The sequence below is a fragment of the Rhododendron vialii genome, chromosome 4a (genome assembly GCF_030253575.1).
Source record: "Rhododendron vialii isolate Sample 1 chromosome 4a, ASM3025357v1".
Classification (NCBI taxonomy): Eukaryota; Viridiplantae; Streptophyta; class Magnoliopsida; order Ericales; family Ericaceae; genus Rhododendron; species Rhododendron vialii.
This window is the reverse complement of record NC_080560.1, coordinates 25646674-25662254: the sequence shown is the minus strand read 5'-3', so window position 1 is coordinate 25662254 and position 15581 is coordinate 25646674. Positions and strand designations below refer to the sequence as shown.

Below are 15581 nucleotides of genomic sequence, written 5' to 3'. Positions count from 1 at the left end.
GATCTGGGGGTGCTGATTTGGCGCGGCTTGGGAAAGAACCATGCATGGGGCAAATGAACTTGGCAAGTTCTTTATTATGATTCGTATCTGCTCCTTAAGATCCGGTTTGTTTTGCATTTGGACAGCCTTGGCTCTCTAGCGTTTCGCAAAATCGAAAAAGCTTTCTTTCTCACCCATCTTAGTACTCTCCAGCTCTCTCGTGGTCATTTTTAGATCAACATTGAAATCATATTGAGCTACGAAGGCTGTCCCAATATCTTCCCAAGTCCTTTTCTTAGATGCCTCGAGAGTAAGGAACCATTGCAAGGCTGGACCGGACAGAGACTCATGGAATAGCTGTGCCATGGCTTCCTTTTCAATTCCTCGCGTGGTAAGGGATCCAGCATACCCCTGAAGGTGCGCCTTTGGATCACCGGTGCCGTCGAACTTTGCAAAGTCCACACCTTTGAACTTTTCTGGTAATTTGGCATTCGGGAATAAGCATAGTTTGTTCATGTCGACCTCTCCTTTCCCAAGTCGCCTGGTTTCTTGAACGGACTCCTCTAGCTTGCTAATCTTGGCAACGAGAGCGGCCAGCTTAGGATCCATAGCTGGCGTTTCTTCTTTGGCCAGCTCGGGTTATGGACGAGGTTTGGTTTGAAGCTTATCACTTATTTCTTACATGGCCTCCATCACCATGATTATGTCATTCTTCATGGACACGACGGTAGCCTTGAGCTGTGCATCGATATTGGCAATGGACTGTTTAAACTGAGTATCTAAGGTTGCCATGTTTTGCCTAAACTCCTCTACCCCATCTCCTTGGTTAGCCATTGGTAAGGGGTTTTCAAGTGGTATCTCTGCTAACGGTTCTTGTGGTGTTTCTATTGACGGTTGCTCTTCCTGTACTACCTGAACCTCAAATAACTGAGTGCCTTCCAGGGTGCCTTTGCGAACCAGTCTTTGGAGGAGGCGAAACCAATTGGGTACAGTTTCTTCTCGTAGGCGACCAATGTTTTAGAACTGGCAGTAAAGCAAGAGGGAAAACTCATGACTCATCACAGATACTTAGTCTACCCTTCCTCGTGCCCTCTAGAAACTAGGCCTAAGACCTACCGTGATCCGGACCTCACTTAAGGTGTTTGCACAGAAGATTTTCGACAATCCGGGTAGGTGCTGTCAGGCAGGTTAAATTCTGAATATTTCGGAACCACAGCCAATCTCCTTACTTAACCATCCGAGGCAGAGCAATATGATTGCCAGAATCCAAATACGTACACACTTAAGGTTAGTCTTGGACCAAAGGAGCCGTTCGAGCATGGCAAACACCAAAGGTATTTCAAACTCCATGGATTTAAAGTCTCCTAGACTGATCAAATCCTAAGGGAGCCCTACCCTCTAGCCTGCAGAATGCAATGATGCATGAATGATATGTATGTACAGGAATAAAAAGCACATAAACAGGATATATCACATAAGTCCTAACCACAGGTTCCTATCTTAGTTGGGATGGTTCTATGGTTATGTATAAGTGCAAAGGCCGGTTTGGGTCTCAACAGGGTTCCCTGGACTAGAGCCAAGATGTACTCCCCATGTCAAGTGTATTGCAAGACAGTGGTCGAACAGTATGATGACTCATCATCGTCGAGGGTTGAAAGGTGTCTCGGGAGAGCTTGTCACCAGTAAACCGAGCAAGATTACTGAAACACACTGGCGAGGCTTGTGCAGTGCAGAGTGTACAGGATAAAGGAATTTCATTTTCCAAAAGATACCAAAAGTTCCCCTTTGAAAACATTTTTCAAGCTTGGCTCACTCTATTAATCAATACTTCAAAAAAAACTACACAAGTGAACAATAGTAAAAGTCCCAATTTCAATTGGTAGGATGCGAAATCCTGTTACGTTACCATTCCGTTCTTCAGCAGCGTGGAGCATGCTGTTTTGACAGACTATTGCAAGATTTTTCATTTATGTATTAATTCCCAAGTTTTGATTAATAATCGTCCCCAGCAGAGTCGCCACTTGGGCTCCTCGCCCAGCACGCGCTAGAAGAGTCGCCACTCGGATTTTTGAGATGAATGATCCGAGAAACCGAGAACTCATTTGAAAAGGCTTTTGGTCTAGCGAAAAACGTTGAGACTTTGAGTTCGGGAGCCATGTTACGAATGGCGAAGGTTTTGTTGATAAAGCACCCCACTCGCCCGGTAAAACTGGTCTCTACTAGACATTTTCAAAGGGGAAAAATTTCATACATCTTTTGAAAAATGAAACTCTTTAATAAACAAATAAGAGGGGAAGGGACATGGGAAATATATCACATTAACGTGCTTGTGGTGCTTCCTGTACAGAAATGATAAGGATGATGAAATAAACAAAAAAAAAAAAAAGCTACACCGACAAACTGCCTGGACCATAGCCAGCTCCTACACGGCATAATGTAATGCTGCGCACGGCTTTACATTATACCGTTCGGAGGACCTCTCCTGTTATCAGATCATCATCAGCTTTCAGAACGTCGCCCAGCATATTGAAAATCACGTACGACATTTATATGAAACTTCAGAAGATGTAGAACCATTGAATCACTTCGGAACCTCTCAAGCCGTGGTCATGAAACAACTTTTGATACGTCTGATCACTCCAGATGATCTAAGAAAGGTTATTTAAGAAGTAAAACATGGCTTGTAGATATGGTCTTGTTCTGAAAGCATCTGACGTCAATACCTCAATAACCAAAAATAGGCCTGACAAATGACAACCATGATCTAGGCAGTTAGGACAATAAAATAGTAACTAATGAGACGTCGTGCGCCTGAAAACACTATGCCACGCGACGCAACAAAGTGCCGCGCGGTGTGGTGTATTTAGTACAGAAGCTGTTTTATTTTTTGAAAATGATTTTTGAGTCAAAACTTAACCAAAAAGGGGGGTTAAGCCTGACGAAAGAAGAGTCCCCTCCGGGCCAGGACAGGACCTAACCCAAGGAAACTTGATTTTTACCTTTGATCTCGAGCTTGAACAAGGATGGATGATGATGGATGAAGGTGGATGATGAGGGGATGTGGATGAACTAGATCGGGCGAGGAAAGATGAGTGTGGGTGTGAGTGGTTGTTGGATGTTTTAGTAGGTAGGATCTCAAAGTTAGTGAGGGATTAACTTTGATGATGAAGAGAAAAATGGAGCAAAGTGTCTTGAGAATGTATTTTGGGAATGACACTCTCAAGACTTGGAAGTGGAGAATGGGTGTAAAAACAAGAGGAGAGAGAGAGAGGCTTATGGAGCAAAATGCCAAAGGCCAAAGAAAAGCCCCTTTCTCTTGAGTGGAGGGGTGTATTTATAGGCAAAGAGCCAAGGATTTTGAATTTCAAATGGTGGAGATATTTTCTGGGCGGGCCAAAAATGCATTTTTGGCTAAGCCATTTTGTAGCTATGGCTTAAATGGGTGTGGCCGACAGCTTTCTGAGCTAGTCAGAACTTTACCTAAAATGCTATGTGGTTGACCTATAAGTGTCGCGCAGTGTAACAAGTTTTAGTACGCCGCACGTTGCAGGTGTGTTCCGCGCGGTATTCCAGGTCCAGTCCAGGGCTTTTGGACTTTCTTGGGCTCTTGGGGCTTCTGGGCTCTTTATTTTTGGGTTTTGAGGGAGTTCTTTATTCAAGCTTGCAAAGGTACCGTTTCCTTTATTTCATCATCGAGGTGTTCAAAGAACCTCCGAGGTTCGGATTGGGGTGTCTACACAAGTTTAACAAAGAAGTTAACAAACAATAAGTGGGTCCTATCCCTATAAATTCAAACTTCAACCATAAAACATAAATGCGCACACTACTTTCTTTTTTGAAAACTTGCCGTTAGCTTGATTTACCGTTGCATTTTTCATTGTTTTTTTATATATGTGTTGAACACCAAAGGCTAAAAACCATCCCTCCCATCAATGGATCCCACTCACCTGAATAATTTCGATCACTTTGAGTCCCAACCATATGAACTAAACTCATCTTTTATCTTTGTTCCATACCACCAGTTTCTTTCTGAATCATCTCAAATCCCTCCTCATCAATCCTCCAGTAGTGATTTACAATCTCCAACATCACAAAAGAAGAACAAGGCTCAAGTCCAAACCGCAAGGAAACAAAATTGGAGCAAGGAGGAAGATGAAGCTCTTTGTAAGGCATGGTTGCACGTCTCCGAAAATGCGGCTATTGGTACAGACCAAGCAAGAGCAAAGTTATGGGACGGTGTCTGCGCCAAGTTTAATAACATATTGGGTTATGAGAAGGGAAGAATTAGCAAGGGATTGATGCACCGTTGGGCGATCATTCAGCAACACGTTAACAAATATTCTAGTTGCGAACGATCAATCGAGAGGAATCCAACTAGCGGCTGTAATGCTGAACAATCTGTAAGTTTTCTGTAGTGATAGTTATGCATTTAATCGAAAGGAGATTAATTTCAAGTCTTATTTTTATTTCTCCAGATTGAGGCTGCAAAAGATTTGTATTATAGAACAAATGGTCATCAGTTTAAGTGGTATGGGTGTTGGCTAATTCTTAAAGATACCTCAAAATGGTTTCATCACATGCAAGAACAAGAACGCAGAAAGGAAAAAATTGCACAGCGGAAGAAACGTGAAGGTACTCTTGATGTTGATGAAATTGTATGTCCCTCTAATCCTTCTACTCTGGTAACACCATCTTCGGTTGGTGCACCAATTAGCCTTGATGATAACATATCACCACTCAATGATGGACCAAATAATTTACTAAGACCCACTGGTCGTAAAGAAGCAAAGAATCCACGCCGAATGAAGAAGGGCGATCAGTCGGAAGGTTTTTATCTTCTCAGAATTCAGCAACATGAGGAAGGAGCAGAAAGAACTTGTTCAACAAAAGATTTTTATGGCGGCTGAACGAGAACGAATGAAAATTCAAGCTAAATTAGAGCAAGAGCGCATGAAGACTGCAGCAAAACGTGAACAAGATCAAATTAATTTTGAGAGAGAGATCATGTTGAAAGATCCAAGCATGGTCACCACAGAAGAGGGGAGAGCTTGGGTAATTGCACAACAAAAGGCTATTTGGGCTCGTGTGAATCGAGGAGGCGGCATTGGAGATGGCTCAAGTGGCAATGTTTAATCTACACTACCTTTTGTTTAGGAAGAGGCTTTAATCTGCACTATCAAAACTTAGATTTCATGGGTCATTATATTTTGTTGAGGTCAAACGTTGAAAAATTATGGTTAAATTGTTGAGAACCATTCTGATCTAGTGGAGAGTCTTCTCTATATTTTGGCTACTAATCAAAGTCTTTAGCATTTTATCACAGCTAAACAAAGTGTTGAATAAACATATTGAAATGGACTAACATTTTGAATTGCGTGATCACCAAAACATTTTGCTTAAGCTTGAATGTCAAATAGAGAAATACAGTAACATTTTAAATAGCTTGATCACCAAAATGATTCCACAAATATTCCATGAGATCGACATTAAGTATTGCATTTGTCTCTCTATTGCGGATTCTACGAAGGCGAGAAAAGACATGTGTGGCCAAAACCTAGGGGTTTCAAGTGTATTCCGGAGGGGAGATAGCCTCATCTGGCGGAGCTCTCTAGCTTTCAATATCAATGCCACCCTTGTCTTCGATGATCATATTGTGTAGTGTTATGCAAGTTTTCATTATTTTGCAAAGGTCATCTTTTTTCCAATAACGGACTGATCCTTGTGTTATGCCCCATCTGGACTGCAACACGCCAAATGCTCGTTCAACATCCTTCCTCGCCACCTCTTGTTTTTGAGAAAATAACCTCTTTTTTACCGTTGTCGGGTGTTGAATGGATTGGATTAAGGTTGCCCATTGCGGATATATACCATTCGCGAGGTAATATCCCAATGTATACTGGTGCCCATTCACCACATAGTTAACCGGAGGCATTCTTCCATGGATGAAGTTGTCAAAATTTTGGGCATGATCTAGGACATTCACATCATTATGGGAGCCTACCATTCCAAAAAAAGCATGCCATATCCAAAGGTCCCTTGATGCTATTGCCTCTAATATAAGAGTAGGTTTATTGTGATGCCCCCTATGCATGCCATGCCATGCTACAGAACAATTTTTCCATACCCAATGCATACAATCTAAAGACCCAAGCATTCCTGGAAAACCTCTCTCCTCACCTTCATGAAGCAGCCATGCAATGTCATGTTCGTTAGGTGAGCGGAGATATTGTCCCTCGTACAACACAATGATGGCATCACAAAAGCGCTTTAAGCTCTCAACCGCAGTACTCTCACCAATCTTAGGGTACTCATCACAATGATCAGCCGAAAATCCATATGCTAGTATACGTATTGCAGCTGTCATCTTTTGTATAGAAGAGCAGCCTAAGTGTCCGATGCAATCTTTCCTTCGGACAAAATATGCATCATAGGCTTCCACATCCTTCAAAATGCGAAGAAACAACTCTCGTCGCATCCGATATCATCTGCGAAAGTAGTCTGGCGGATAGGTACAATTCGCAGCAACATAGTCTTGCCATATTTGTCGATGGCTTCCCTCTCGATCTCGCTTTATGTATCTCCTTCGAATCGGAAGTACGAGTTTTGCAAGCATGTGTATTGGAACAACTAAATTCAACATCTTTTGCATTAGTCGTGTATAGGCTGGGAAACAGTAATTTGATTGTCATCAGATGAACTTTTACTGGAAGAACTTGAAGGAATAACTGAATTCATGATCAATAATAGAATTATATGCAATGAAAAAGGCAGAAGCTGACAGAATTTAGGCAAAATAGAGAAGGCAATGAGATTTCATGCTCTTAACATAATTCTTATAAATGGGATGTGGAGTGGGAGGAACATGACCGTTGGCCTTTCCTTTATTACAGAAAAATGACATTGGTGATATAGCCGTTATAAATGTTTTTATTATAGCCGTTGTTTTGACATTATTTTAAAGAGTTAACACACTCCTAACTAATCCATTGAGGTACTCATATATATACTAACACACTCTTAAGTTAACACACATTTGTGAGACCTATTTTTTATCCTAACACATACCTTAACAAACATTTTGATACACAAATATAACACACCCATTGTGGATGCTCTTATATCTTTCAATATAAATCTCAAAAAATATGCAATGTGGATCTTATTTGATAGTTCTCGATTAATTCTATTATACAATGTTTTCAAACTCATGAAAAACATTATAGATTGAAAGATATAAGCGATGAAAAATGACACGAATTTCAAAAATTGTCATTTTTTTTTTTGGGACGGGGGGAGTACTTATTTTTTAAGAAAGTGTTCTGAAATGGGGCTTAGAAGCCCAGGTATGATCTGCGTAGACCTATGACACATTGGAGGGTCCCACCTAATTGAACCCCTCCTTGCAGTCCTTGGAACAACTAGCAAACCGTCGACCTGTATTGCTATCAGTCCATGAGGTTAGAACAACTCATTGATTGCCGCGCGTGGAGAATACAGACTTTGTCATCCATGTAGCTGTCATCCATGCTTGAACTCTGACTGCTGCTGTTCATGGTGAAATGTCTTTGTGAAGTGAGGGAGAAAGGGGAAGAAGGGTACCGTAGGGTCCTGGGGTTAGAGAGTGTGATGGAGTGAGGGAGAATGCAAAAGAAGGGCAGGGGTGGCAATGGAAAAGAATTGCAGGGGTGTTCTTATAATTTGAGGGAAATAAAAAGAAGGTTCCAGGATTTTTCCTCCAAATCCTTTGGGATACGGTTTTCCCTCCAAATTCATTTCCAAATGTGGTTTGCCCTCCAATTTAGCCCATGGGCAAGTTAATAGGAGAAAGTTGCCACATCAGCAATTTTCGTCACAAAATGGACGCAATATGGGGCCAGCCGGCCAGGTGCCTTAAAAAGGGATTTTTTAAAGCACATGTGTCTAATGAAATAAAATTAAGGTCAAGTGTTTATAAGGTTTTGAGTCCAAAGTTTACGTGCCATTTCGAAAATTTTCCAATCATAAATTCTCTCTACTTTTCTTTTTTTGATAAGTAGATATCCGAACAACTTGCGCGTACCTCAACTAATTTTGAAGCCTTAAAGTAAATAACTAGGGGAACCCTCTAGTGAAAATTCTCTCTACTTGGTTCATTTTAGCACATAATTGTGAAGTTTATAATTTTTCTTGAATGAGAATTCTAGAGTTAGCAAAATCATGTAATACTACCAAGCTGTGCTATGTGTGCATACTACGGGTTTTTTGTAACGATCCGGATTTTTGCCCTATTTTTTTTAAATACAAATTTGAAATGTTAAATACTAATTCAATAATTAGTTAGATTAATTAATTACAATACATTATTATGTGTATAATTGATATTACTTAGAAAATCGTATACGAAATATATTATCTTTAGAGATATACATTCATCCCTTATCCTTCCTATCTAAACCCTAACTAGAATCCTATTGGAACTAAACCTCCACTTCCCTCCCACACTCCATCACCTCCACCCTTATTCTCCCACACTCCCACCTCTCTATGTTACTCCTCTAAAAGAAATCAAAGCCTGCCTGGCAAAAAAAAAAAAAAGAAAAGAAATCAAAGCCTCTCCCACTTGTGAGATAGAGAGAGAGAGTGTGTGTGTGGTCATCACCATCATCCTCCACCAACTTTTTTTTTATTTTTTTTTATTTTTGCCGAGAGAGAGAGCTTGTTGGAGGAAGAGAAAAAGAAAAAAGAAGAAAGAAGAAAGAAGAAAGAAGAAGAAGAAGAAGACCGTTCTGTTGCCGCCGCCGATCACCTCCATTCTTTTTAAAATCCTAGCTAGAACTCTAAGGATCAAGGTAGATATCTTATTACCCTTTAACTCTAAGTATATTATGTGATTATGTTATTGATTTTATGATTTGGAATGAAAGAAATCGATATTGATGTCACGGTCGAGATCAGCCTTTTTCCTTTGTTTTCCTCGGCAGTGAACGATAGACCCACTAAGTAGGATTTGACATATTTTGTTAAAATAACACTTTGACCCCTGTAAGTATTTAGTTTTGGATTTGGATTTGGCCCTAGACTATGTTTTGACTTGTTTCTTTTGCTACTGTTGTGATGTAAAAATGTTGAGAATGATTGTATACTAACTGTGCATGCTACATGTAAATTTTAATATGTTTAAGTAAACATTCACTGAACCTTACTATAATAAAGTAATGATTATTTTAGAATGATGATTAATGGATTGTATTTTTATGATAAAACAAGGTACAAAATAAGTTACACCAATATTTATGTATTTTATTTTTACCGAAAAATATGTTAGGCAATCTAGTGATACCTATAGACTATTATAATTTCTAGAAGGGTAAAAAGTCTATGACACCATTTTTTTTTCTTTTAACTGTTGAACTTAAATTACTAAAATGAACCGTAGGTGCAAAATCCAAAAGTAACAAGAATACTTTTTGTGAAATTCTTTTGTCTTTTGAACTATTAATAATTTTATGTTTCATTGACGCTTATGAATTGTTATTATTATCGATCAACTTGCAATTACTCTATTATGAAAACGTATCAAGATTGTTGTGAAGTTAGTTTGGAAGTAAGCTCACTGGAGATGGGTGTACGGTGGTTCAGTTATCCTGTATATGCGGCGATATTATGATCTGCTTTACTCGTTATTTGAAATGATTGTTTTGTCGATTGAACCAAGAACGTAGAAAGGACATTGTGGACATGGGAGGAGTTGTGGACTTGGAGAAATTATGTAGACGTTGTTTTGGTTAATGGAAAAAGGTAACAGATGAAAGGTTGTGGCCTTAGCAGGACCTCAGGGGTAGCCTGACAGGACCTCGTGTGATTGGGGGTAGCCTGGTAGGACCTTGAGGGCAGCCTGAAAGACTCAGTGTAGCTAGGGTGGCCAAACAGGACCTCAGGGGTAGCCTGGCAGGACCTCAGGTATTGAGGGTAGCCTAGCAGGACTTTGGGGGCAGCCTGATGGACCTAGAATTGTGAGGGTGGCCAAGCAGGACCTCAGGGGTAGCCTGGTGAGACCTCAGGTATTGAGGATAGCCTAGCAGGACCTTGAGGGCAGCTTAATGGACCTAAAATTGTGAAAGTAACCTACTAGAACCTCGGGATGTTGAGGGTAGCCTAGTAGGACCTGTAAAGTATGTCCAATGAAATTCTGAGTTTGGAATGTGGTGAATATTGCGGTGTTGGAATGATTATAGAAGTTGAGATTCTGGATTTACTTAAGTTGATGGTTATATATAATGAAATAAGTTTTGTGCTCTTCGATTCTTGCCTCCTTTTATTATAAATGTGATTATTTATAGAGTAAGAGTTAATGGGTAAGATTTATCTACTGAGTTTCAAAACTCATTATAGTGCCGTTGGGCTGGCGTTTCATGCCAGGTAATTAAGAAACCGAAGGGCAAATTCCGCTGCAAGATGATTAGTTCCAGGGTGAAGACCTCTCAGCTGAGGAATGGGAGTTTGTTGAGCCTTGAATGCCCTACCCTTAGAAACTCGGTTGATTTGACGTACTTTTAATTAAATTTTCATAAGTGATATCGCAATTGTCAAACTCTATTTTATTTTGTTGGTTCGTAGGACAATTAAGTAGGTTTGAATTTGGTATTTGATATTTTCGCTGCTAAACTCTGTTTAATAAAATTTTATTTCTTATATATCAATTTTATGAATTATTAAATCAGTTAGAAATGATTTAATTAACGTGTCCGAAAATTGGGGCATTACATTTTTGCTAGTTGCTATTGTATTGCAGAGGTTCTAATGCAGAGGTCTCTTCGAAGCTCTCTCCCAAAGCTTTTTTTCCTTATTGTGATGATTCTAGTTTTTATATTTATGATAATGAAATTTCTTCGCCGATAAAACAAAGAAAAAAATGAATTGCTTACTTAGTTTTCATGATATTACATTGCCCTTATAAAAATAAATGAAATCAAGTCTTTTTTGTTTAATTTAGTCATTTTGGTGGCTCACATATTTTATATGGCACATATTGATTATGAGTTTAATAGGATTCTACATATCTTTATTTATTGTATTGGTCAAATAGAGAAGTTGTTTCTTAAATAGACTCTACTTTGATGGGAAGTGAGTATAATGTTCATCAAGGAAACCGGTCCTCTCTCTGTCTATAAAAGAGCGTTTAAGGTTCCATCAAATTAACTAATATACTAAACCGCTAGAAAGAAATGCAAAAGAGAGAAACCTGCTTTCCACCTAGGGCTTAATGCTCTAGCAATATCAAAGAGTCAGTTCAATTAATCACTGGATCGCTCAAGTTCAGCATTACTGGATCCGGATACGCCTTTCTTGATTATTTAACTTCCGCTTAATGATTGTATTGTGATTATCATGATAGTTCTAGATCTTGGCATAACGTAGGTTGTTAATTATCTAGCACCATTAAGAATAATCTTACATTTCTTTGTTAAAAAAAAAAAAAAAAAAGCATTGGACATTTTTCTTTTTCTTTCTATATGGAGTAAATCCGAAAAAGATGAGAGAGAAATCACTCTTTCTCCCATGCTCAGCAGGAACTTCTTGTTAAGCACAGTTTTAAGCAGGAACTTAATGAGAGAGAGAGAGAGAGAGAGAGAGAGAGAGAGAGAGAGAAGGTTAAAAGAACGGAGGGAAGGTTTTTTTTTTTTTTTTGTCAAACGGAAATTAAGGAAAGGTTATATTCATGTATTAAGAACAAATAATATCCCAACAATCAAACTAACTTAAAATGATTGGTTCGAACACGATGGACGAGACAAGGTTCTGAATCAAGGGCGGAATCAGGAAATTTAATCTGCCCTGGGCAAACCCAAAAATTAGTAAACTAATATACATATATATTATATATTGTATATATGTTATGAACCAAAAAAGGTTTTATAATTAATGTCCAACAAACTTGTACAAAAATACGTAAACATTCAAAATAAACAAAAGGAAAGTACAAAAAAGTGTGCACTATTTTTTTTAACAAAAAAACACAATACTATTGAAGTTGTATCCTAATAAAGTTGTACCCTACGTTGTTTTAGAGAGTAGAAATCATTATTGTTAAATCTGAGTCAATTTCTTCAACAAGTTTTCTTTCAATAAAGCTATGGGCAAATTTCACTCAAACCCCCTGAGGTATCTAATAATGACAGACAATACCCCTCAATTTTAAAAAATGACAAAGAGCTTCCTTGTTTCACACTTCGGGTTTCCTCTTTTAGTGAGAAAAGGCATGAGACGGACGGAAAAGGACATGAGCTGATTCATTTGCTTCTATGGCTCTCTTAGAGCTCTCATCGAAAGCCCTAAAGCCAAAAATTAATTACGACCCTCTAGGATAAAATGACAAAAATAATATCTTCACACTGATTCAAACGGATTAAAAATTAGAGCACTTTTGCATCTACTCTTCATTTAGTTTTACGGCTCTCTTAGGGCTTTTATTGAAAGCTCTAAAGCCAAAAATTAATTATGACTCTTTAAGATAAAATGATCAGAAAAATAAGATATTCACATCGATTCAGGTCACGTCCTCAATTTTCAACAAAATAGTAATACATTTTCTACAAACAAAAATCTCTCTCAACTATTATTTACCCTTAAATGTCATGTCAATCCAAACAAAGAATCAAACTTCTTCTTCTCTCTAAATTTTTTTTTTCTTACATAAAGTCTCCCAGACGTCTTCCACAAAAAAAGAGGCTTCACAATAATCAAGGGGAGGAATTTATACATAGCTTTGCATATGTTCTAACCAAAAGGTATAACCTTCAATTGTGAGTAAAGTACACAACATGAATTAAACTAGATGAAAAACACCTCCTTAGTGTTTTCAATGAAGCTCTCAAGAGACGTCTCAATATGCATTCCATGCAATCCAAGCTAAGTGCCATGGCGAGTACCTGAAAGGATAGGGTGAGCTATACTAGCTCGTAGAGATATCCTTACCTAAATTACATGTAAAGGTGAAGACAGATCCCAAGGAAAAATATTTTCCAAAAAAAGAACATATTTGTTTTGCCAAAAAGTGGAACTCAAAATATCATACTCATGCTGAAAAATATTTAACTCCATTTATCAAATACCAACGTTCCCACCTACACACGCATGTCTTTTACTCAAACCGATATTAGGGCAATGAGCTTCAATGATTTGAGAAGTCTATGAGAAGGAAAAACAAGCTAGTTTCAACATCTTAGACGATCTAAATTACCAACTCAAACTGACATTTCAATCTTAGTATGATGCTATATAATAACAAGATTCTCCGTTTTCACTATGTCACTTGTTTCGATTTCATTTTCGGGCATTAAGGACCCCGGGCGTCCTATGTTCATTCCGGCATCACACCTTTCAGTGGATCCGTGGCTTTCTTGTGCACTTCCGGGCATTAAGGACCCCGTGCGTCCCATATTCATTCCGGCATCACACCTTTCGGTAGATCCGTGGCTTTCTTGTGCACTTTCGGGCATTAAGGACCCCATGCGTCCCATATTCATTCCAGCATCACACCTTTCGATAGATCCGTGGCTTTCATTCCGGCATCTCACCTTTCGGTAGATCCGTGGCTTTCTTATTACCATTCAATTATCCACCATGCCACTCATAGCGTCACATATTCTCATTGAGCAAGTAATTTCATTATCCTACACTTCTCCACTTCCCACACATAGCAAGACACATACTAAACCCACCCATGGATACAACACATAAAGAGGAAAAACTGTTCATTTTTCTCTTAGTATCAATTAACATCAAAGTCAAGTCATTTTCTCACATATCAATACACCAATAATGTATATCCCTTATACACCACAAGTTTTCACGTATTCTTTGTTTCAATATACTTATCTACATAGCAACTGTTACACTTCTCATTTTCTATTTCATTAACAAACTAATCATTAGTCAATACGTAACCCGACGTGTTAATCAATCCTATAAGACCTCATTCTCATGGAAGCAAGTCAAACAATCAAAGCCTAAGCGGACCATTCATTTCACTATTCATATTCCATTTTATTCCCAAACCTTTCCTTGAAATCCATATATCCTACCACATCATCATATCTCAAATGAAAACATCAACTTTTATCCTTTCTAGTTCTCTTTAACCAACACTTAGTCACCTAGATCAACTCATCATATCCCCTCATATCAAATTGGAGAAATTAATCATTTACATTTGACCATATCCAATTAAACAACATGAATTCAAGGACGACCCTTAAACCATTGAAAAGTAGACTTCTCCTTTGAATCCATAGATCATACATCAAAAACGGAGTTCGGGTAACTTAACTATGGCCTTTCAATTATAGCTTCAACATAACAGTAAAACCTGGTACAAAGACAGAATTTGGGTCAACTTTGGTTGCAAATCTGTTATCGCTCGGACATACCCATGATGCATGGGATGTGTCGTTGGAAAGCTCTGTGTCTAGTTTCTACCAAAACAAACAGCGTGTCGTTTCAAGTCCCGAGCTAGGAGTTATGGCCATTTTACCAAAGTTCGCCGGTGCTGTCAAATTCTACGCGGGAATAAGTAAAATTGATTGAAAAATCATAACTCTTTCACCTTAAACCCAAAAATATCGAAACCAATGCCAAAAGTTGCACCACTACAAGCCCTACACTCAGTAAAAATTCCAGGTTCAGAAACGAGAGAAGGTTAACCCAACAATCAAAAGAAAAACCGATTCGCAACCATTTTCGCACCAGTCAACCAACCCTGCTTTAGAAATTCACCAAAAATTGTATACTTAACCAAATTACTTGATTCCAACGCCAATCTCTTCTTAACTTAAATATGCAGCTCCTGTAAAAGACCCAAAGCCACCCAAAATGTTCATCATGCCCAGAAGGTTAAAAGAAGACAGCCACGCACAGATTCGCACATCCAGCAAACAGCCAGTATTCAAAAATTCATAACTAATTTTGTGATTATCGGTTTTGCATGATCTTGGTACCTAAATCTTCGTATTGAAACATACTTTAACAGTTATGAAGATACCAAAAATTAATTCCTAGCAGAAGGGCCCCAAAAAGACAGATTACCAGAACCCACGAAATTTTCAGCATACACTAGATTTATTCAAGACTCAAAATAGATGATCAAACTTAATCTTTGCACATCAAACCAACACTTAACACATATAAAGAAGGCAGGAGATCCCTACCTCGAAGGTTAGAAGCATGCCTGAACATGGAGGAAACTTCGAAGTGCTCCGATCATGAATTTTCTCGAATGGATAGGAAGCTCTCGTCGCGTAGAACAACTTTAGTACTTGGGATTTTTCCAAAATCTCCTTCTAAGGCGATGAAATCGAAGAGAGAAGTTTGAAGGAGAGGTGAGAGAGTCGGCCGGAGAAGAGAGAGAGAAAAATGTGTGTGGCCTGGAAAAGAAAAGAAATAGGGCGCTGCTATTCGCAGTCCTCTATTTACTCCCATAGCTCGTTAAAAATTTTCAATTATACTCGACAGTTAGCTACCGAAATTGAGATATATTTTCAGCATCCAATTACCGAAATATAATATTTTTTTCAACAGATGTTTACCGAAAATGTATGTTCGGCAGTTGTTTATCGAAAGTTGAA

General features: G+C 38.6%; 2 protein-coding genes and 1 long non-coding RNA gene across 3 annotated transcripts; 1 reads left to right on the top strand and 2 right to left on the bottom strand.

Annotated features, from left to right (window-relative positions):
• The first annotated feature begins 3752 nt into the window (after positions 1–3752).
• LOC131322278 (glutathione S-transferase T2-like) lies at positions 3753–5210 on the top strand. Its single transcript, XM_058353544.1, has 2 exons — positions 3753–4379; positions 4455–5210. Exons 1-2 carry the CDS (start codon positions 3912–3914, stop codon positions 4884–4886), a joined length of 900 nt encoding a protein of 299 aa, XP_058209527.1. The 5' UTR covers positions 3753–3911; the 3' UTR covers positions 4887–5210.
• Positions 5211–5587: 377 nt separating this feature from the next.
• Positions 5588–6454, bottom strand: LOC131323840 (uncharacterized). Its single transcript, XM_058355679.1, has one exon. It carries the CDS (start codon positions 6452–6454, stop codon positions 5588–5590), a length of 867 nt encoding a protein of 288 aa, XP_058211662.1.
• Positions 6455–12596: 6142 nt separating this feature from the next.
• LOC131322279 (uncharacterized) lies at positions 12597–15392 on the bottom strand. Its single transcript, XR_009198795.1, has 2 exons — positions 15165–15392; positions 12597–12887 (listed from the first exon to the last, which is right to left on the bottom strand). It is a non-coding gene; the product is annotated as an uncharacterized LOC131322279 (long non-coding RNA).
• Positions 15393–15581: the final 189 nt, after the last annotated feature.

Excerpts from the sequence above, each read along its gene's own strand:
- LOC131322278 (XM_058353544.1), top strand. The coding sequence starts at position 3,912 with ATGGATCCCACTCACCTGAATAATTTCGATCACTTTGAGTCCCAACCA. Across the intron at positions 4,380-4,454 it reads GCTGTAATGCTGAACAATCT|ATTGAGGCTGCAAAAGATTT; the intron begins GTAAGTTTTCTG and ends TTATTTCTCCAG.
- LOC131323840 (XM_058355679.1), bottom strand. The coding sequence starts at position 6,454 with ATGCGACGAGAGTTGTTTCTTCGCATTTTGAAGGATGTGGAAGCCTAT.